The following is a 20887-nucleotide window of genomic DNA, read 5'->3' as shown; positions in this document are numbered from 1 at the left end:
AAAACGTATGAAAACACGACTGTTTTCTATGAAATCCTGTTTGAGCCGCAATGTCAACGATGCTGTGACGCCTTAGGAGAGCTATGTAGTAACAAATCGTTGCTAACCCATCAATTTTATGATGGTATCACTGAAACTGTTTCACAGACGAATACGAAAAAACGAAGGCAGATGATTTGAAATGTCTGTACATTTTCTTTGAGGACTCATATATTCTTTGCTTAATAAACTTTAAGCTTTCATATAACCGCGCTCCGAAGTATGATCTACAGCGGACAATAACAAAACCATAGTATGTGGTGTGTATAGCAAAGTACCAATTGGCAGGAACACATTTGTTTTATTAGTGAATGCAACCTGTGGGGCGGATCTGTCGCACCCAAAGTGTAAAGTCGACATACGGCTGAATATTAAGAGCAATACATACCCCTGTTAGGCGATGAAACTGAGGGGCAAAAATACTGCTGAAAATGTGTATCAATCGAGAAATATCGACCGCGGAAGTCTCAAAAAAATTTTTGTGACCAAGGTTGTGGCGTCACCACCATCATTAAATCTTTGAACAAAAAGAATGGGAACGCCAGGCTGAAAATTACTTATTGTGCTTTGCTTAGCTAGCAATTAGCGTATCATTTGGATAATTAAAAATTTGTGACAACGCGACGCAGTACTTCATTAAAGCACGTGTTCACTTAACGTGCATACCTTGAACTCTAAATGTATTTGTATTCTTTTTATGTTAGCTAGCAAAATTGCTTCTGCAAATGCATAAATAGGTTGTGATCGTGTCATGTTCAAGTCAACTGAAGTTTAGCCAAAGCGAACTAAAACCCTGTATAAATTAATATGAAGTTTACGAGCAATACATACATAAAAACAATGCAACAGCAGTTGATGTTGCATAAAAGATCGAACATAAGTATGACTAAACTGGAAAAACTAAGGGAAGGTTTGCCCGTAAAGTTCACTGATCTTGCGCCTAGAGCACACTGTAATTGCTCAAAACCTATATATATTCACTCGAACTCACTTGACAGCGAATAGATCCAGCCCTGTGCTGAAATGCGTCATTCACTTTCTATGGAGGCCCTTCGTATGTGACTTTTGCTCATATTTTTGCGTGGAAAAACAAACTGTTCAAACATATATATTGCTGCGCTCGCGTAGAACGCGCAGGTAACGCCCACTGTAAACGCGGTAGCTTTTCCAGGTCAAATGCCGCTTTCAGGAGACAATTCTGGAATGGCATGCACAGGGCCTTCGTGATTAGGAGCGTTTAAGGGAAGCTAAGAGATACATCCGTTTAGCGAAGCTAACACATAACAATATCTAAAAACTTTATGGTCTTTATCCTCAGGATAATATTAGGCACAAGTAAAAGTATGAATCATCCAGGCTATGGGTTGCGCAGGTACTACACTGACATAGCACATATGTAGCAATAAAAAACCAAATTAATTCAGGCATGACATACAATTGTGAAACGGCTTAGCCTGAAAATTAATTTATTTTAATTTAATTAAAAATTAATTAATTTTATTAAAATTATCAAATTAATTTTAATGAAAATTGATCTTAAAATTTACATTCAAAGAGTACAGCATTTCCAGCAAAAATAATCATTCAGCACGACTGGCAGCGGTAGTAGAAACTCTCAACTCAGTACTTATTAGTATTTTTACTCCACATGACATAGGTTCGAAACATGAACGCTAGATTTAACACATCGCCAAAGCTTATTAGTTGAGTTGGTAGTACCCACGCTTAATTAAACTACACCATACAACTTTTACATTAGTATACCCCACACGGAAATGTAAGTTCGTGAAAGAAGTGTAATTTTTCTATGTAAATATGGCATTATTGCGCCTGAAACCAACTACGTGTTGTTTACAACCATTTGAAGCTTTGGTTAAGATATCTAGAAAATGACTACCTGACGAGCGGAGTTCTTATCTTAACAAGCTGTTCGACAGATTCTACGAATGATTAGCTTCTAAAAGTTGACTCACTTCATCATTTTAAGTATTCACCTTTCTGCTGGAACGGTTGCTTTCGGACAAGTTATAAGCTGCTTTGCCGCTACTTTGCCACACAGTTGCTTTAACAAGGAAAATCGTAGTACGACCGTGCCATTTAAAAAGTAAAAGCTAAATTTCCCACTTCTCTCTAACCAACGGAACCAACGAGAATTCAATGTGTTCGCATTGGAATAATAACGAAGTTGCCACTCACAATCATCCAAAAAAGAGAAGTATTCTGCTCCACAAAGTAGTCGAAGCATACGGTCACCTCGAGCAGTCGGAACAAAGCAGATCGGCAATCTATTTTCATGCAGGTTGCTAAGCCTATTCAAATATTTTTAAGTATTTATGTTATATGTCACTTTTTCTTTTAATACTAAAGATTTTTATCTTGAGTTGACAGGGCATTCGGTGTTTAGCAGGTCCATAACATATTTCGAACACCTTCCACATCATCCATTTACGTAAAGCTCAGACCACAACTAAATCTTATTTGTTGGATGTGTCGACCTGTAAATATTACGCACTATATGAGTATTGCCTTAACATAATATAATTATAAAGAGAAAGCCTAACAAGTTTGGTTAACACATTTAAATACCTGGTTTGTCACGCTGACATAATAATATGCCTGGCAACATATATCATTCAACCTTGGCAGCGACATGTATACTCGTTAGACCGAAGGTATCACAGACTACCCTAAAAGGCCACGCACCTGAGACCCTTACGCCCCGAAGAAATCGTTCTTCAAAGCTTAATTCTAATCTGCGCCAGTTGCGCCGAAAATGTCTATCCCACGTGAATGACAAAGAAACCCTTCAATACAGCCTGCGGTACTTAGCGTATCATCGACTGAGGCCAAATTGCAATAAAATATCGAAGCTTCGGCAAATGCCTTAAAGAACGGGAATTTATGTACGAGTTCAGATAAAGTTATTCTAATTCAACATAAAAATTCATTATTTTACATTGTTCTTCAGAAAATAAAGACAGCCGCGGTAGGCGACACAGCAGGCTGTATTTATACAGCCTGCTGTGTCGTTTATTATACAGGTTATCTTAAAAGCTAGATATCAGTTTTGTTGAGGAATTAACAGAACTAGGTGAGAGAATATTTTTCCAATGGCACATAGTGCGTCTCTATTCATTTTATGGCAACAACCACGTCATTTCTGGAAATAAGTGAGTGTGTTAAAAACTCTGCTTCGATTATCAGGTAAAAACGCAAACTACATTCCTCCTTTACATGCCCATCTCACCGTAGTGGAATAAAGGAATTAATAGTTGAAGAATAAACTAATGTATATCTTAGTTGCATCACGCGTATTTTTTTAGGTTCGAAATTTAAGTATTCGGAAACGTTTTGTTGTAGTCGAAGACATATAACGGGGTCCGTGTCGTCGTTCAAGTCCGCTCTCTTGTTTGGCGCCACCAAACGCCAATAAATAACGCTGGCGAAGTGTTGAAACAAGGCTTAGTTGCAAAGTATTGCAGCGTGGTCTTCTCGCGTTAAATCGAACATTATGCCGGAATTCAGTTACGAAATTTCAGGTTTAAAAACTCCTCCATTGAAATAGCGTTAGTTGCATAGTCGCCTATTTTCTTCAATAATAACCCTCATGTCACTTTCACACAGATTCCGATATTTAACTGAAAAATTATTTATTAACGTCGTAAAGTCTCACTCAAAAAAGATTCAAATTCAATTATTTCATTTAAAGAGCTGATATCTAGTTCTGAAGCACCCTGCACGTGCTTCAGGCGTGCACGGGAACTGAGTGGAGTTCTGTGCACTAGACCATGGACATTTGAATTGAACCTGGCCAACACACCAATGTATCTTATTAACTTTTACGTCTAGTTGATCGGTTAGGTTGACGAGCCGACATTCAGCGACACGGTACCACGTAACCAAATTATTGATTTAGTGGCAACACGCAAAATTTATCTAGATTGGATAGAACTAGACTATACTGCTGTTATTCGCCCACCGATAAAAAACCATAATCATGTTTTGTAGATACGACTTTATTAAGACTAATATAGCATGTACATTTAGAGCAAATCGCTGACCTTTATACGACCACTCATTTTTGTAATATCCATTTGAGAATTGAAAAGTGGGATACTCACTTTACTTTGTTAAGAATTTCTCAAACACCTTTTCAATTTATAAATAATTACTAGTAACAGCAGGATATCATACAAAAAAAAAGGGGAAAAAATTATCTCCCCTTCTTATTTTTTGTTCCCAGTTTTGGCCTTATAAAAATATCTAGCTTCCGACGATTATTTCTATTTAGTACGGAAATCACGCCATCGGTCAAAAAATTGACGTTGGCGTTCTATGATGAACTTGGCACCGCCCATTGCATAGACAACGCCGAATAATGCGCCGCCAAGATGTGCCGCATGGTCGAAAAACCGCCACCGTAAACATAAACCTGAAAACACAAAACATAAATTCGCCAAAAGATACCATGTGGTTCTGTAGTTAATACGCACTACTTCCGACCCCGCGAATGCGTTATTCAAAATTTCATTATTTTTATATCCACTTATAACCTAGGCATTTAAACACTGGGAAAAAATATGCTTAAAAAAATATAACGTAAAAGTAATATGGAAACCTTCTTGAAGGAAAGCAAAACGAAAAATTTCTAACTATTAAAATGCAAGAGTGTGTTGAAACCGTTACGTACCAAGTGTGTCGAACGCTAGCAGAGCTTTGATAGCAGTGCCCGCACTAAATGTTAACATTGGCAGAAAGACAAGGCACAGAGACATGTCTGGCATCCTTACACAGACAATTCCGACGATGCCCAGGATTGCTCCCGAGGCGCCTAAACTCGGTATACTACATCGACGAAACCAAAGTGGAAAATGCCGGTTCCATACAATACATACGTTTATACGTACGCATATAGCGCATACAACGTAGACATGTGCAAAACACAAAGGATTAGAGAAGAATTAGATGCCATACTGAATGAAATATGATAAACTCGTAATTCTTATTCTTGCGACTGTCAGTAGAATAATAATAGCATTAATAGTTATAATAATAAATACCATTGGTTTTCTACCTAAAATATGAATTGGTGTTTTCAAGTTCGTATTGGATAAAGGGTTCAAGAGATAAGCGGCCGGCGGTTCAGGCTGGCGTTTATATTACGGCGCAAAAGTGCACGACAATTTAATAAACAAACTTAATAATTACTTAACAAGTAATTTTGGGGGTTTTTTAAGTTAATGTTGTTTTGCTTAAGAGCGAACAAGGACAGATTTTGTATGCTTCGTTCTTAAATAGGAATGGCCAATTTTATTAACCTTTGTTAGCTGCCAAAATATTGGAATCTATGGGCCAGCTATCACTGTATATATACCTACGTATATATTACTAACGCCCTTCTGCAAGTTTCATGGTCCACCAGAAAGTATGCTGACCAGCTCTGGCTTATTTGAATTTTAGACAAAAATGAGAAATCTATACGCACGGTATTTTTGTGTAACTTTGATGAAGATGAGTTGCTAATGATGCTATGACACCCGAAGAGAGGTACGTAGCCACAAACTGTTGTTGATCCATTATCTTTAAAATGGCGTCACTGAAACTGTAAATGCAAAAAAATGCGAGCGGACGGTTAAACATTTTTATAAGAACTCATGCGCTGAACGATAAGAAATGGCTACGCGAAATGAAACTACGGTTTAATGAAGTCCTTTATGAAAAACAGGAAATGACTCAACACAGAGCCTCATTTCGTTGTGGAATCGGAGCTCGACTTTGATGAAGCTATAAACTAGTATAATACGATTAGATGGCAACACTTTTTTGCGATGATCAGGCATGATAAATACAGCCCTTTATGAACGGCAAAAAAAGCCTGTTTAGTGTTTACGTCCTATTTCGAAGTACATTCTAAATATGACAGTGCTAATGCTGTAGTGATCAGTTGGTATAACACTATATAATATAATAGAGCAGCGACTGTCACGAAAATACACGAAGAGTACCGCATGGTAGGCACCCTCGTTGTCCACTGCGCGTTACCTATGTAGAACGAACATATTGCACCCAAAGTGCAACAGCGATGAATGGCTGAATGTTGAAAGAAGCATAGTAACGACGTTGCGCGATGAAACTGAATGGCAGAAATAGCGCGGCATAATGTGTGCCAGTTGAGGCACATGCCACAAGATTAGCACTGCCGCGTTTAATGCGAAAATGCCAAAAAATGCTTTGTGACCAGGGCTCTGGTTTCGCCACCACTCGTTGATCTGTGAATACAAACAAATGAAAAGGCAAGCTAAAAAAAGGCATACTTGCACATTGAGCTTTGCACTGCAAGCAATCACGACATCGTTTACGCAGTCAGAAACTTGCGTCAGTTCAGCAACCTATATCGTGTAAAACGGGCGATTTATTTAAAACCTTCGTTACAAATGAGTTTGCTGTCCGTGCCTGTGCCGGCCATAACAAAGTACTACGATACTGATCAAATCCATATTGCTAGTCCAGTAAGAAATATGCAGAGTACATGTGAAAAATAGCTGGTCGTAAGATTTCGACCGTTCATTTATCATAGACTATTAAAGTAAGCGCTGAAGAAGTACATTTCTTTGCGGACACTGCATATTTTCTAAACCCAAGCGTAATTTCTTTATAGGTAGGGGTTATCTGGTTAAGACATAAGTAAGACAAATTTTAGAAATAACTCGTTCTCTTATTATAATGAATTCCCATGTAACAATGATTATAGATGGTCCCTATAAAATAACACATCCAACATTGCAGATAGCAAAACTCACCTGACGGCGAATGGATATGGCCTTAGGCTGAATTTGGGACCATTGTAGACGTGTTCTTTCCTGTAGTTTCTGCTGTAGTGTCACATGATATTCATATGTGTAGATCGTTGCACCTGCATAGAACGTGCAGGTGCTACCTACGGTAAACGCGACAGCTTTTTTAATGCCAACACCACTATTAGAGGCCAATCTTGGCACGGCCTTTACAGGTATTTCTCGATTCGGAAGATCTGCAGAAAAAGATAAATCACTTTAGCAGAATTAGTAGAAAACGCCTGAGCGCTCCACGATGTTGCAATAGGTGGATCTAGTGGAATGAATGACGGGAAGCCTCGATGGTAAAAACACGTAACAAACAAACAAACAAAGAGAACCAACCAAAAGTATGTCACATACGATGTATAGTTGTGAAACAGCAGCGCACTTGAATTGTAAATATTTCTTACTGTGAGTGTTAGTTTTCACCCCTCAGTAGGCCTTTATCAGACACGAATATCTATATTTGATTACACTGCAATATTACGTTTGCCTAAAGCACGCACATAGAAAAAGCCGAGCGGAGATTAAGTTTTCCATATAAATAATTGTATTCCGTCTCCCATTAATTATATTGCTTCTCATAGCTATTTGAAACTTCCGTGCTGCAATGAGCTATGAACTGAGTTCCTCTCATCAAGCACATTGTACATACCACTTATGATGAACGTTACATACTAAGCATATGTTTTAAAAGCCGACTCACTTTGCCGTTTTATGAATTCTCGTCTCTGGTACAGCAGTTGCTTCCGAGTGAGATGTAAGCTACTTCGCCACATTGTTATTGTGGCCGTGAAGTGTCCTCGGTCAAATCTTCAAAAATCAAGCTTAAGTTTATTTGTTTCTACTCATATGTTCATTGAAATCGAAACAATCACTCTTTAGCAGGACCATTACATATTCCAAATATTTTTCATATTCTCCACATGACTAAAGCGCGGATCACACGTGAGGCTTATTCGCCGGACGGTCGAGTTGCTCCAAATTTGGCTCCGCTCTACCCGAATATTGCCTTCGCATAAGAAATACATATACAACAATCGACAGCTCATCAAGATTGACTTACGTATGACATATGGCTGATGTCGGCAAAATGGTATGAAATTCATATCACTCACTTATATCGGGTAGAAGATTATGTTTTAAAAGCACTTCGTAATATTCTTAAACCTCACAGAATATGGCACCTCTATATCGTACATTATACAACATAGGACAATAACTCTTCAAGCGCATTGAAAGTTATCCGCCTTATGCTCAAGAAATTGATCTAAAGGAGCTTTGTTTTTTAAGCATTCTTTATCGATTTTATTTACAGGCATTATCCTGTTGATCCTAACTTTGGACCAAAACACAGTAAATCACCGTACATAAACGTACAGTTATAAACATTTTATTATGTCTAATTTAGAGTTAGACGCCCACAGCACATCGAAATCGACGCCAGTTTCAAAAGGTTCTTTCATTATATATAACTTAGCAAATCTTGTTGGTTTTTCTTTGATTTTGTGCTAAAACACGCTAGAGGACTACCGCTTTTGATTAAATCTTAGGCTGAATTGTGTAGATGTCAAACTGACTGTATTTGATGTTATAATCATAACAGGTACAGATCACAATTATAATATATATATCCCAATATAATGAAAATAGTAAGTGTATTGAGAACAACATGCCAAGATAACCACATAGTCACTCATTGCAATTACACCTAGCCATCGATTTAGCGAAATCAACGGTTGAAAAAATGGAATATCCGTCTCAGTCCTTAATTAATTCCCCGAAAACCTTATTTTTATTTTTTAGAATTTTTAAGAACAGTTTATTTAAGGATAGTAAGAATTTTTTTCATTTTATTTGATTTCTGCCTCATTTTTATGATGACCTTGACGATATCTAGATTCGAAACTAAACAGCGCAATGCCGAGATGTACATCAGATCGAAAAGTTGTCTCATAGGCGACGAATACGACGCCGTTGTCTCATAGGCGACGAATACGACGCCGTTTTCTACCAAGCACGCAGTACTAAAACATATTTTAGTGTCTTGCTGCAAGCGTTTAGTTTGAGTTTTTATTCACTGACAACCTAGACAGTTCTATATGATAGAAGACAAATACGGTTTCATGAAACAACAAAAAGCCACAGTCTATGGAAGCCCTACGTACTGAGCGTGTCGAGAATTAAGAAAGCTATCATAGCGCTCTCTCTGCTAAACGTAAATTGGCGGGAACTAACCATCCGGCATTCTTCAACAGATAATAGTGCCATCGACGATAACTAAGATCGCTCTCTAGGTGGTTGAACTCGCTAAACTGAACGAATGATATAGTCATCGATCGAAAGTACGAGGAGATCAGTTCCATACAACATCTTCTATATCTATAGAGCTTTTGTTATGAGATATTTAAAGACTATATACTGAAATAAGCACATATATTTTAACGAAATTATTTTTATGTGCTAGAAATGTAATTTCAATATGACCACTACCACGATTATAGCTTCATTCGGGAACTAAATCACTCACCAGTTATTTTTAAAATATCCCTCCTGTAAATAACGATTCAAAAATAATTGTACGTCAAGCAAAGTTGACAGGTGTGAACCTGTAAAAAGTGTGGTTCCAATATGTCACACATAAAAAGTTTCGGCGGAGGTGAGTTTCGGGCTGGTAACAGGCCGAGAGTCCCAAAAATGCAAGAGGTTAAAACGGTAAAAAAGTCAAAGGTGCAAAAGGACGCAGAAAAGTTTTATACAAAAACTAACTATTAAAATTTATCAGAACCCTATGGATTTTTGGGTTTGCCTCGTGGACATCTTTTTCAGATTTTCCAGATATCAGGTTGAAGCTGACGACAACGTAATATCGATTCCGGGCAAAAATGAAGTTTTTCATTTTGGTAGAGGTTCATTTCTAACCTTTCTAATATTTTTTTTAAAAAAGTAGCAAAGGTTAGTGTTCTATTACTGTATTCAACATGCCGTTCTAATAATTCGATAAAGTTTGAGATTCCTCTCTGTCGTAATGAATCATTCATGACGATTTGCCAAAGAATCAGCCCATATATAAGAAAATAAGCAATAACCTGAAAATGTTAGGTATTTTGCGTGAAATTCGAAAATAGTGAGTACCAGTATACAAACAAAAAATTACATGTATAATATATAATCGCGCTGGCTTTCTCCTTGCCCAGATGGCAAGTAAACTTCGCTGAGTAAATGATGTAATGATTAAGAAAGCTTTGGCTAGAGCGTTTTCTAACACGTCAAAATAACTGCGGTTGTCTAGTGCTCCTTTTCTAAGTTTCAGTTTAAATTTAAACTGTATACAAACAGATCTGACAGTCTTGGAAGTTGAATAGCATTGCATCTTATTCTGCTTCTCCCGTTCTGTCTCGACGCCTTTTAAAGAAATACCAAGAAACTTAAAATTTCTCAGGCCAATGGTGTTTCGCTTAAGACAGATGAAAACGTCATTAATTTACTGTCATTTGTTTGTCGCATCCCTAAAGAGCAGTAATCCATATTCTTAGTTGTTAGTGACGCAAAGCAATGTAAATGTCGGAATTATTGTCAGCTTTAATGTGAAAATGCCAAACGGTATTTTCTAGGCAGGGTTCTAACCACGCAGTCACTCGGTAATCTGTCTACGCAAAAATAAAATGAAAAAGTCAACAAAGGAACAGAATTACATTATGTTTTGCACTGGAAGCAATTGATGCATCGTATAGGAAATTAAGCATTTGTGTCAATGCGATAATCTAATTCACGTAGAGCGCGGTGACATGTTTCGAATTTGTTTTGAATAAATTTGCCTAGTATTTCTTTAACATCTGTGCGTCTCATAATAATGCCTAAATGGAAGTAGCTTTTTTATGTATTTTATGCATATTTTGAGCGCGCCAAGAAATGGTTGCGGAGTTATTGCAGATACTCAAGCGCCTTGCCGGGAAGTAGATTCAGCCTTAGGCTAATATTAAGACTGTTGTAGACGTACTTGTCTCGTAGCTTTCCGTAGGGAATGATATGTTGTTTAAATTAACAGATCGCTGCGCTACTTTAAAATATATAAAGAGAGTAAATTATTAACACCACAGCTTTTCTAGTAAAAGCGCTTAAAATGTTCAGGTCTGCGAGCGGCACCCTTGGTATGTCTGAGTTGGAGACGTTAACAATTAGGAACGTTGAGTAAGAAAGAAAATCGGTTCAACACTACGTGTACAATACCATATGGAACTACGATACGACCTATTTTCAAACAGATATCAGATGCACCTTGTAGAATGATGAATGAGTGGAACCTATGATCTATGAAAGTATCGGCATATCACGAATGCATTAATATTGCATAGCAGTTAGAGCCAATAGAGATTCATTTATACGGCATATTAGAGCCTAATTTCGAAAAATACGTCTCCTACGCAGCTGAGCAGTTCAATTAGATATGGTCATTCAACAGATTTTGCTTTTGATTGTAGCGCGACTGTCGATGACGATAGTGAAATTTCTCAACTCTAACACCTATGAATAAATCTTACCCTAAACGGCATAGAATCACAAATCGAAGTAAATATCGTAAACAAAGCTTTTTGTTAGATGATTGGTGTGTGAATCTCTTTAATGGACACCAAGCCCCACCTCTGGGTATTTGATACAGTGGTGTTGTTGAACTTCAGCTAGCCTTTTTTTTCCAGTTACTGCAATAATGCCCACCAGGCCCAGACATACTTTTTTGAGTTTCAGTGTCTAATTTAATCGACTGGTTACACTATATTAGAGTTCATTAATATTATTGTATAATACTTGCGCCCGATGAAACTAGAAATACAACTTTTACAATACACGTGTACGCTCATGCAGTGCAAATGGAAGAAGAATTGAGTACGTTAAAGACGGATTCATTATTATATATATACATAGACTTTCGATTTATTGTCCGTTATCAAAAGTAGAGTTAATTTAATCTCATAACAAATTAGTTATGTCTCAACAAATTAGTTCACATGTTCAGTGAATGGTCTTCTATGGAATGGACCTATATTAGACTTTCTTTACAACAGAGTTGTTTTAAAAGCGATGTATGCCCTCAGTATTTAAAAATGAAGAGCCTTTTGTGTTAAAATGCTCAAGCGCTAATACATCATTCGGATCATGCTTATGGTGTTGGTCTAGTTCTGCGTAACTTCCACTCACTAAATTATGAACTTTGTACACTTAGAACTAAGTCAGAAAATGATTAAATGACTTACATATTTTTACCTATATGTACATAAGTAGAGGATTGTTCGGAGTTTAGCGCACCCAGAAAAAAATGTTCATGCTTCAGCTATGTAAAGCGCGGGATGGAAGAGAGATTTATTTGGACGGATAATCGGGCTGCTCCGAAAAATCTTGTGTGCTGCAGTGGAGAGTTGTGAGTGACAACGTGATCACTCCAATCGCAGATATTTCATTCTCTCCACGGCATGGTGACGTTTCGTTGGTTTTATTACTGTTAGAACGACGCATCAAGTATTGCGTCGGTCAGTATTAAAGTAGTCACGGCAGACCGAAAGTAGGAGATAAACGCCAGTGTTCGCACAACTAGCTTACTCTGGTTCCCTGTTTTCCTGTCTTTTAGGTACCAGCTGTGTTTGACAAGTTCACTTTTGGTTCACCTGGCGCATTCTTGCACATGTCAAATCTGTTATTAGCAGTCCGATCGCGCTGCCTCAGTCTAGGCAGTGGTTACCGGGCATTCAGTGTGATTTCTGTTTTTGTATATCAAATTGCGGTCACAGTGCTATCAGATGCAGACTAGTGTCAGCTAATGGAAATGGTCTTTTTGTTTGTTGGTGTGCCCTTGGATAGATTGGCGAACCGCATTTTGCAGTGGTAGCTAGGGTTTACAGCGATAACACCGACTTTCAGTACAGGAATGATTACCATTTTCGCATCACGTGCAATATGTTTTCATCTCGTATGGCATTTTAGAAATGGAGACTATTCTCCACTATAAATTTGACTAATGTTCGTATTTTCCTTGTGTTTTAAAAAATATTGATCCGTTTTTCATTTAACTATAACATAATTGTATTTGTTCGTTCTCTACTCTTACAGAATTTTGCCACAACTCTTCGCATGATGTCACATTCGGCTAAAACTGTAAGTAAGAATACACATAAGTAATAGATGAATAATTTTATCGTTCTAAATAAAGAGGTTATAACACGAAACACAACCAATCGCAATATCTGTATAATGAGGCTAATGCCATTTTGATTAACCTTTAATCCGAACCGGCCTATTTCCACACAAGAATTTTTGTAACGGCTTTGATGTTTATGTAGGTCTTTCCTGTAGACGCTCCTCCTTCTTAATATTATCGAATTTTACTATTTTTTTCATCTAAATTTGGAATAGATTATCTAGTGAAATAGATCCTTTAATATTATATTTGAAAAGAGGTGATCCCAACAACTTGTTTACGGAGCAGGAAAGTGTTAAAGGTAGCCGAAAAGATTCTAGATAACTTTTAATATGAGAATGTAATTAACCCTTGAATGGGCTAACTTCTAACAGACAAACCTTCCTACTTCGGCATGAATTAACTGATATGGCAGGTCAAGAAGCATTTCTTTAGTGAAGTCTTCAAGATTAAGCTAATAGTTACGATTCTGGAATCTCATTTCTCGCGCAGTTATGCGTTCATGTTGCTTGATTCATCAGTAAGATAAGGTCTAACAACATTGCGCGATTTTATGTCATAGGATGTTGTCATCGTGTCTTTCGCTAGGACTCCGGTGTGCAGTTTTCGGGGCGCCTTGGCTTCGCTGAAAGCGCCCGAGCTCGGAGCACTAGCTATAAAGGGTGCCATCGAAAGAGCAGGAATCAAGCCTGACCAGGTCGAAGAGGTGTACATGGGTATGTACTACGCAATTCAAAATATAATTTATCCTTTTTTTTTTTTAAATTAAAATATAGAAATCCTTGTTTGAAGTTGCATCATATGCCCCTTCAGTAAGTAGATAAAATTTATTTTTGATACCAATAAGCAATATGCTACAAGCACAACTCATCTATTCTACGAGCAGGTTGAGATTTTCTGCCAGTAAACAGGAAACCTGTGACGGTCGTTGATTCTTGTAATTATAATGCTGCCGTATCTGCTTCGCGGTGCTATTAGTGTGCGTTTATCGGTTATTTTTCCTTTCGGAAGGAAGCCCTGTGTACTTTAGACGTTTGCCCTGCCTTCCTTAAGGAAACTTCCTTGATCAATTATGTAAATTACTGAACATGCGCAGTCGTTATTTCACATTAGCTTTAATATAATTTTTTTTTAATATCAATATGGAAAGAATGCTAAACTAAACTTGCCTTTACTTTTATATTCTATAGAAATATTAAAACTACTTTGTCTTGACTAAAAATATTTGAAATGTTATTTACACATTTCAAGTAATGTCTGCACCATGCGGTGCTTCAAATAGCTATAATTCATCACTCCTAATAAGTGCAAGCTTTTGCTCAAGCTACGATAGAACGCAAAATGTGTAGATGTGGTATAATTGGAATTTCAGTTCTGTAGGTACATCTATTATGGGCGGCCATTTCTACCGTGTGCCAAGGTTTATCAGCTTATACCAAACGTTCTATACAAGATTTATAAAAAAGCGGCTTTGGCTATATTATGACAGGGTTGGAAGACGAATTACATGGATAAAAATATATAAATGTATAGGTAAGAATGTATAGATACATTATCTTTGTTTACGATTTTTCCTCTGTTTGTTATAAACAAAATAGATTGTTGTTTACCGCTTAAATATGATAGTAGATCATTCTAATATCAGGGATATGGCACCGCAGTAATCTGCCGGGATTTTTCTAGGATGTATCGCTTGAAAATAAATGACAAGCTCCCGGTCAACGAAATACAAACGTTTCAAACATAATAATTATTAACAACGGCAACCTCTATCTATAGCTCTATTTATGAATTTTGTCAAATGAAGTTTTTTACGTATATTATTATCTTATTACATATATTTTGCCTATGAAATTTCTATACGCACGTCTTAAGAGCTCAGGGTAGATATCCACATGGTAATTTTTTTATCCAAAGCATTAATGGGTCTTCTTAACGGACAACAACCACAAAAATAACGACTTGTACATCTAACAGTACATTTGAGGTACTTGACGGTTCGCGTGAATGCTAGAGAATCCTCAGGTATTTGTCTAATTTCTATTTAAAACCGTTGTTAACTTTTTTACGAAATTCTGTCTTATTGCATGAGATCAGGTAACGTTCTTCAGGCAAATGTGGGACAAGCACCTGCTCGACAGGCATGTTTGGGCGCGGGGATTCCTACGTCTGTTCCTTGCACAACCGTGAACAAGGTGTGCGCCTCCGGCATGAAGGCTATCGCTCTTGCTGCCCAGAACATTATGACTGGCAATGCCGACATTATGGTTGCTGGAGGAATGGAAAGTATGAGCAATGCGCCATACTATCTTGATCGAGGGGAAATGCCCTATGGGGGTGTGACGCTGAAGGTAACTTGTTGGGCATATTCGCAAGTGTACGGTCAGACGTCAATGGGCGAGAACGTAGGCTTTGATTAAGTGTAGCGCTTTTACTTTAAACAGTGCGGGACTAATTAGGTTCTTTATTATACAACAGTCGCCATAGGTACTATTATTATTAGATATCGATTAGCTGAGCTTTGTTCTAAATCTGACTTATGGAGTACAAGAACTTAAAAAGACGGTTCACCTTACTCGAGTAGAAATAAAGCGCTTTTTTTATACCTTGTGCAATTCTTCTTTTAGGACGCGATTGTAGCAGATGGACTAACCGACGCATACAAGCAAATCCATATGGGTCTATGTGCCGAAAACACAAATTCTACCCTGGGCATTACTCGAGAAGAGCAAGATGCTTATGCGCAGAAATCGTACGAGCGAGCTCAAGCGGCGCAAAAGACTGGTATCTTTGCCGCTGAAATCGTACCTGTAACAATTAAGGGTACACGCGGTAAGCCTGACACGGTCGTCACCGAGGACGATGAGTGTAAAAAGGCTGACTTCGAGAAATTCCCGCTGCTCAAGGCGGTATTCAAGAAAGACGGCGGTTCAGTCACGGCCGCAAATGCCAGCTCGTTAAACGATGGTGCTGCAGCCCTCGTGCTTATGTCTGAGGCGAAGGCAGTCGCTCTTGGGGTTAAACCCCTTGCAAGGATTGTAGCTTTTGCTGATGCTGCAACGGAGCCCATTGACTTCCCCGTTGCCCCTGTGCTCGTTATGCCGAAAGTTCTTCAGCGAGCTGGCATCTCTCAGGATAAGATTTCAATGTTTGAAGTTAACGAGGCCTTTAGCTGTGTGCCTATCGCCGCCATTAAAAAGCTCGATATTGACCCCGCAAAGGTAAAAAAACGTCCTTTTTGTATTCAACTTAGTCTTCGCTTTGATGTGGTGATGACGGTAATGACGATGGCGGCAATGATGCCATAATTCATTGTAAATACAAGGTGGTCATCAGGTATACTTTATATTACTGATAGGGACAGTCAGAAATAATGTTACATCTAACAATACTTCTTAGGTTCATTAAGATACTTGGACTGCCTGCCCATACCGTTTCAAAAACAGGTGCTCACTTGTGCCCTCATTTACCACGATATTGACTCAAAAGCAAAACAATTTCATGCACAGGTGAACGTGAATGGTGGTGCCGTTGCTCTCGGCCATCCAATCGGAATGTCAGGTGCCCGTATCGTCGGGCACATGGCTGTCAACCTTAAACCCGGCGAGTATGGCCTTGCTGGAATTTGCAATGGAGGAGGAGGAGCTGGTGGAATACTCCTTCAGAAGTTTTAGCTGATGAATAAAAACCGTAGCCGTGCTGCCGCTGTTACTACACTGCTGTTGACGAATATGCATTCTGGCGACAGAAATGGCCAAGCTTTGATTGCCGCTGTCCTTGCTATCAACTCAGCTTGTCTCGATCCCGATCCAAAAGTACGCCCTGAATCATTTAACTATGATGGTGCCCAACTAAGAAAAATGAAAATGTATCAGAATTTATCAGCATTTCGTATCCGCCTGTCGCTGTATCTTGGTAGAATAATTTATAATAAATAGGCTTACATAGGTAATATAGTCGGACGAATGAGCCTTATATTAGGCGAACTATTCGAGAGCATGTTTTTTCTACTGCAGGGCATATCCGTGGTGGCACAGTTTCCACTATATTGACGTTTTCAATAGAATTCTTAAACGTTGAGAGGTTCACATTAATGGTGAGGTAACAAATATAATGAAGGACCACTTTCGATGTAAAGAAATAGATCTGTCGGCAAACGATCAAAGTGATGCGAACGATTCAATGTAGGGTATTCGAAATACACAAACAATTTCTTAACCAAGAATGAGAGTTAGTTAGGAATATAATGAAATGGATGCAGAACGACATATCAGCTTGCCAGCAGCGGTTAGCCCACGTAAATTCATTGGAAAGCCACCCAATCAAATGAAGTCTGCAATACTTGAATGTGATTTGATGTGACTCAAGTAATGAGTTTTGAAGAAAGAAATGAATATATATATATATATATATATATATATATATATTTGCTTTTTACTCTATTCAACCTCTTCGTAGAAGTCACTATTGAACAAAATAAATGTTAGGTAAGTGTGAATTGAGCATCGGGACATAAGTCAAATAATTAATAATAACAAGACATTTACGGTATAAAAAGCATAAATTGAAACCAGATCCATAGGTCAGATTGATTTTAGTTAGCATCACCACTGCCGAATTTTCACAAATTACTGTCGGCGTATCTTTTACCTTGATTAGGTTAGTATTGCTTCTTACTTCGTTTTTGTAAATACGGCCAAAATCCGATGCTCCTTCGCTTCGTCAAGTTAATAAGTAAGGGTTGCGTTGATTAATAAGCGATGAGGGCACTTTGTGAGTTATACAGGCAATAAATTATTACAGATGTGGATAACTGAACTAGTTAGATGAACAAGATGTAGAACTGAATACGAAATGCTTGTTTCAACATTAAACCTCGCTACATTGAACAATTATTGACATCGTTTATTATGAAGTAAACTGAGAAAAGACAACCATTACAGTGTCACATATATATATCTGTAGGAAAAAAAGGAAATTTTCAATCGATAATAATGGATGGAACACGTTTATATTAAAGTGAACCTGAATCTAAACATTTATTGATTTCTTAAAATACACCTACACTTATGTTACATAATCGTCGTTCAATCTGTTGTACTGTTTTCCCATTTATTTCTTTTTAATCTAAGAATAAATAACAGTAAAGCGAACACGTTTTTTGGATAGATTATGAGCTCTGTTTTCGCCGCCGTTATCCAGATACAAGCACACAGATTTTGCACTTTGCGTCCCTAATTGCACCATCTTTCCCAAGCATTTATTAACTATAGTACGTACATTAGGACGCATATCTCTCTTCCCGATAGGGGTAGCCCAACAAACTTCAAAGGATTCATGTTACTAAACAGCCCCTTCCTCTTTTATATTAATCCTCAATAGCTCCTTTTTCTATTACGACTGTTATTACTCATATTCGTATTATATATGTGCTCAACTAATTTCTTTTTTATTCTACTTTTCCGCGTTGAACAGAGTAGTTTTTTGCTTATTTCGTAGTTCTTTTCCCCGAAGTATCGCTGTCTTGAAGTACTTGCAATAAAGGCTAACGGAAGATGGCGAATCGTCATTGCCAGCTACGGGATAGCATATAAGACGCGGGTCGGAATCTGTATCGACGATGCCCACCGTTGGGATCAACATCTTCGCGCATTCCGTTATGGCCGCTTCAGATCCTATTGTGACACAATAACACCCACACATACACAGCGGAATAGTGACACATAATGAATGTGAGAAAGCGAAATTAAAGGTATCTTTAGCGCCGGTAGATGGGTTTATGTTAAAATAGAGCAGCGATGCTAGATGATAGCTATGAAAGGTGAAAAGTGAGTGTATTGTTACTGTATATGACCTTTTATTCTTGTGACTTTGTTTAAACATGCGTAAAAATATTTAAAAATATAGAGCGTAGAGATATTTAAAAATTCACCGCTTCGCGCGTATGCACTTTGAGTTAGACAACCACAAACAAAGAGGCCCTAATATAGCGCGAGTTATCTCTCACTGGATCGGATAGCCGTTTATTTCTGTTAGTACTATTATGGAGTGTTTCTACCTAGCACCAAAATATTGGTGTGCACAGCGAACATGTGCATGTTCATGAGATCTGAAAAAACTCTGTTCCACACTCACCTCTGGTAGAAAAGAAGATTGCACAATCAGGTAATCGAGTCTCACTTCCAAATAGGTTAGCCGCGTTCGTAAATAATCCAGTGACCCAGTGACGAGTGTGGGCATACTCAGAACATTCCTTTGCACATTTCTCTACCTGCTTCATCAATCGAGTAGATAAAAAAAAAATGGTGTGCTTAATATAAAGCTGAAAGTCATAATTATTTTTGCCTCCACCTTGTCGTTTGTCATCAGCGTTGCCTATTACATTCATGTGATCGTTTTCGACGGCAAGACTAATCGGAATTCGGACTGTGCATTACTGAGAGACGCAAGCATACTTTAAAGCAATAGAGAGTTAATTATTGCATCGCGCAACAAATTAGTTATCAATAGGCTAAAAACAATAGCCGGAGTCTGTGCTAGCTATATCATTTTACGTTTGTAAAAGGGAAAAAAATATCTCTGAAAATGCAGTTTCAGTATAGAAACTGACTATAGTATCCGCTGCCGAATTTATGGTACATGAACTATACAACAGACGACAGTTGTGTATATTTTTTTTTAAAGAAGTGTATTCCTGAGATAGAAACAGGAGGTTAGCTCACCTTGAAAGCAGTCTGATGGTGACGCGTGATAAAAAGAATGATACCGTCACGATACGCAATATGAGCCACAAAATTTAGCGCCTTAATCATCTGCTGCTTACTCTTGTCAAGGTCGATAATTAACTGGTCGAACCGGCTACCAAAAATATAGGGCCGCATATGCGGATTGACGCTGGAGCTTTTATGGCCGAGATGCATTCGGTGTAGGAACATTTGCTCAAGAGACACAATTGACGAGACGGCAAACGCATCGGGCTCCTTGAGAATATCCATATTGTACTCATAGTTCATTAAGGCTATTGTGACAGGATGATATACGGACGTCAGGTGTTAGTACTTCTGGCTACTTCAATTAAATAGCCGGGAATTAGCGGCATTTTTGAGCGGTAAATATGCCAGTACAATAATAATTAAAGTAATAGATAATTTTCTAATCAGGATTATTTTATCCAGTAAAAATGAAGTTGACAATGTTCAAAATTTACATCTCATTCAGTAGGTAGCGTAAGAATAACAAGAACTGGTAAACTCTTGGATACAACCAGTGGAAGAATATCTTACACATATCGTTTATAATAAAAGATTCGTAATATTAAAAATACAAATAATGTTTTTTCAGTCAGAATTTTGAAAGGTAGGGAAATTTCTACCTTTTTCATCAATCATCACAATTTCCATTTCAAATACGATATATATATATAATGTTAGATGCGCACAGCTTCCAATCGGAGCATAAACATCCACATGGCTTTTGCGGCCGCTAGAACCAGCATTGCACGCTTGACTTAATCAGTAGCCTCACTTATGTAAGCAAAGCCACAAAAACACTGAACTCAGACAATTCGGGAGAAATTAGCTAACCAATTGTTCAGCAAACGATTTTCCTGATGCGCGATTCGACCGTGCATAAAAAGCTGGTTCATAAAGCTAGACGCAGTTAGTAACAGTAACGAGAAGACCTACCGGCGCTGTGTTCGGTGGCATCATTGGTGGTCGCCTGAACTATAGTGGATTGTAACCGAACCGAAGTAGAACCTAGGGCTGGCCACAGTACGCTATTCAGCGCGCGAGCACACCTAGTCACTAGCATGTTAATCGTA

At 38.0% G+C, this 20887-nt stretch overlaps 3 protein-coding genes and 1 long non-coding RNA gene across 14 annotated transcripts in view; 1 reads left to right on the top strand and 3 right to left on the bottom strand.

Annotated features, from left to right (window-relative positions):
• LOC147756904 (uncharacterized) overlaps nucleotides 1-2622 on the bottom strand; it is an 8273-nt gene extending 5651 nt beyond the window's left edge. Inside the window, exons 1-2 of one of the 2 annotated variants that reach the window (XR_015323391.1) lie at nucleotides 2034-2621; nucleotides 1031-1237 (exon numbers count right to left, since the gene is read on the bottom strand). This is a non-coding gene — a long non-coding RNA (uncharacterized LOC147756904). Of the gene's footprint in view, nucleotides 1-1030 lie in introns of both variants that reach the window. The other variant, XR_015323390.1, reaches the window with a different exon arrangement.
• The window catches only part of Acat1 (Acetyl-CoA acetyltransferase 1), a 26163-nt gene extending 7930 nt beyond the window's left edge, over nucleotides 1-18233 (top strand). For 3 of the 9 annotated variants that reach the window (XM_022798189.2, XM_086983134.1, XM_086983137.1), the window contains exons 2-6: nucleotides 12978-13022; nucleotides 13628-13781; nucleotides 15163-15416; nucleotides 15693-16286; nucleotides 16575-18233. In XM_022798189.2, the coding sequence (XP_022653924.1) occupies nucleotides 12978-13022; nucleotides 13628-13781; nucleotides 15163-15416; nucleotides 15693-16286; nucleotides 16575-16739 (1212 nt within the window). In that variant the 3' untranslated portion in view covers nucleotides 16740-18233. Of the gene's footprint in view, nucleotides 1-7811; nucleotides 7972-12277; nucleotides 12499-12544; nucleotides 12753-12780; nucleotides 12838-12977; nucleotides 13023-13627; nucleotides 13782-15162; nucleotides 15417-15692; nucleotides 16287-16574 lie in introns of those variants that run through there. The other 6 variants (XM_086983135.1, XM_022798191.2, XM_022798194.2 and 3 more) reach the window with 6 other exon arrangements.
• rho-7 (rhomboid family intramembrane serine protease rho-7) lies at nucleotides 4038-7819 on the bottom strand. Its single transcript, XM_022798200.2, has 6 exons — nucleotides 7582-7819; nucleotides 6840-7069; nucleotides 6082-6308; nucleotides 5525-5641; nucleotides 4730-4884; nucleotides 4038-4471 (listed from the first exon to the last, which is right to left on the bottom strand). Exons 1-6 carry the CDS (start codon nucleotides 7652-7654, stop codon nucleotides 4323-4325), a joined length of 951 nt encoding a protein of 316 aa, XP_022653935.1. The 5' UTR covers nucleotides 7655-7819; the 3' UTR covers nucleotides 4038-4322.
• Nucleotides 18074-20887, bottom strand: mRpS2 (mitochondrial ribosomal protein S2). Of its 2 annotated transcripts, none has more exons than XM_022798201.2 (4): nucleotides 20751-20887; nucleotides 19788-20083; nucleotides 19201-19339; nucleotides 18074-18740 (listed from the first exon to the last, which is right to left on the bottom strand). In XM_022798201.2, exons 1-4 carry the CDS (start codon nucleotides 20875-20877, stop codon nucleotides 18520-18522), a joined length of 783 nt encoding a protein of 260 aa, XP_022653936.1. In that variant the 5' UTR covers nucleotides 20878-20887; the 3' UTR covers nucleotides 18074-18519. The 2 variants fall into 2 exon arrangements, with proteins under 2 accessions (XP_022653936.1, XP_022653938.1); XM_022798203.2 differs by having other exon boundaries at nucleotides 19201-19336.

The sequence above is a fragment of the Varroa destructor genome, unplaced genomic scaffold, assembly GCF_002443255.2.
Source record: "Varroa destructor unplaced genomic scaffold, Vdes_3.0 BEIS01000003.1, whole genome shotgun sequence".
In the NCBI taxonomy this organism is placed as follows: Eukaryota; Metazoa; Arthropoda; class Arachnida; order Mesostigmata; family Varroidae; genus Varroa; species Varroa destructor.
The sequence above is the reverse complement of the archived record's forward strand: the minus strand, read 5'-3'. Positions and strand labels throughout refer to the sequence as shown.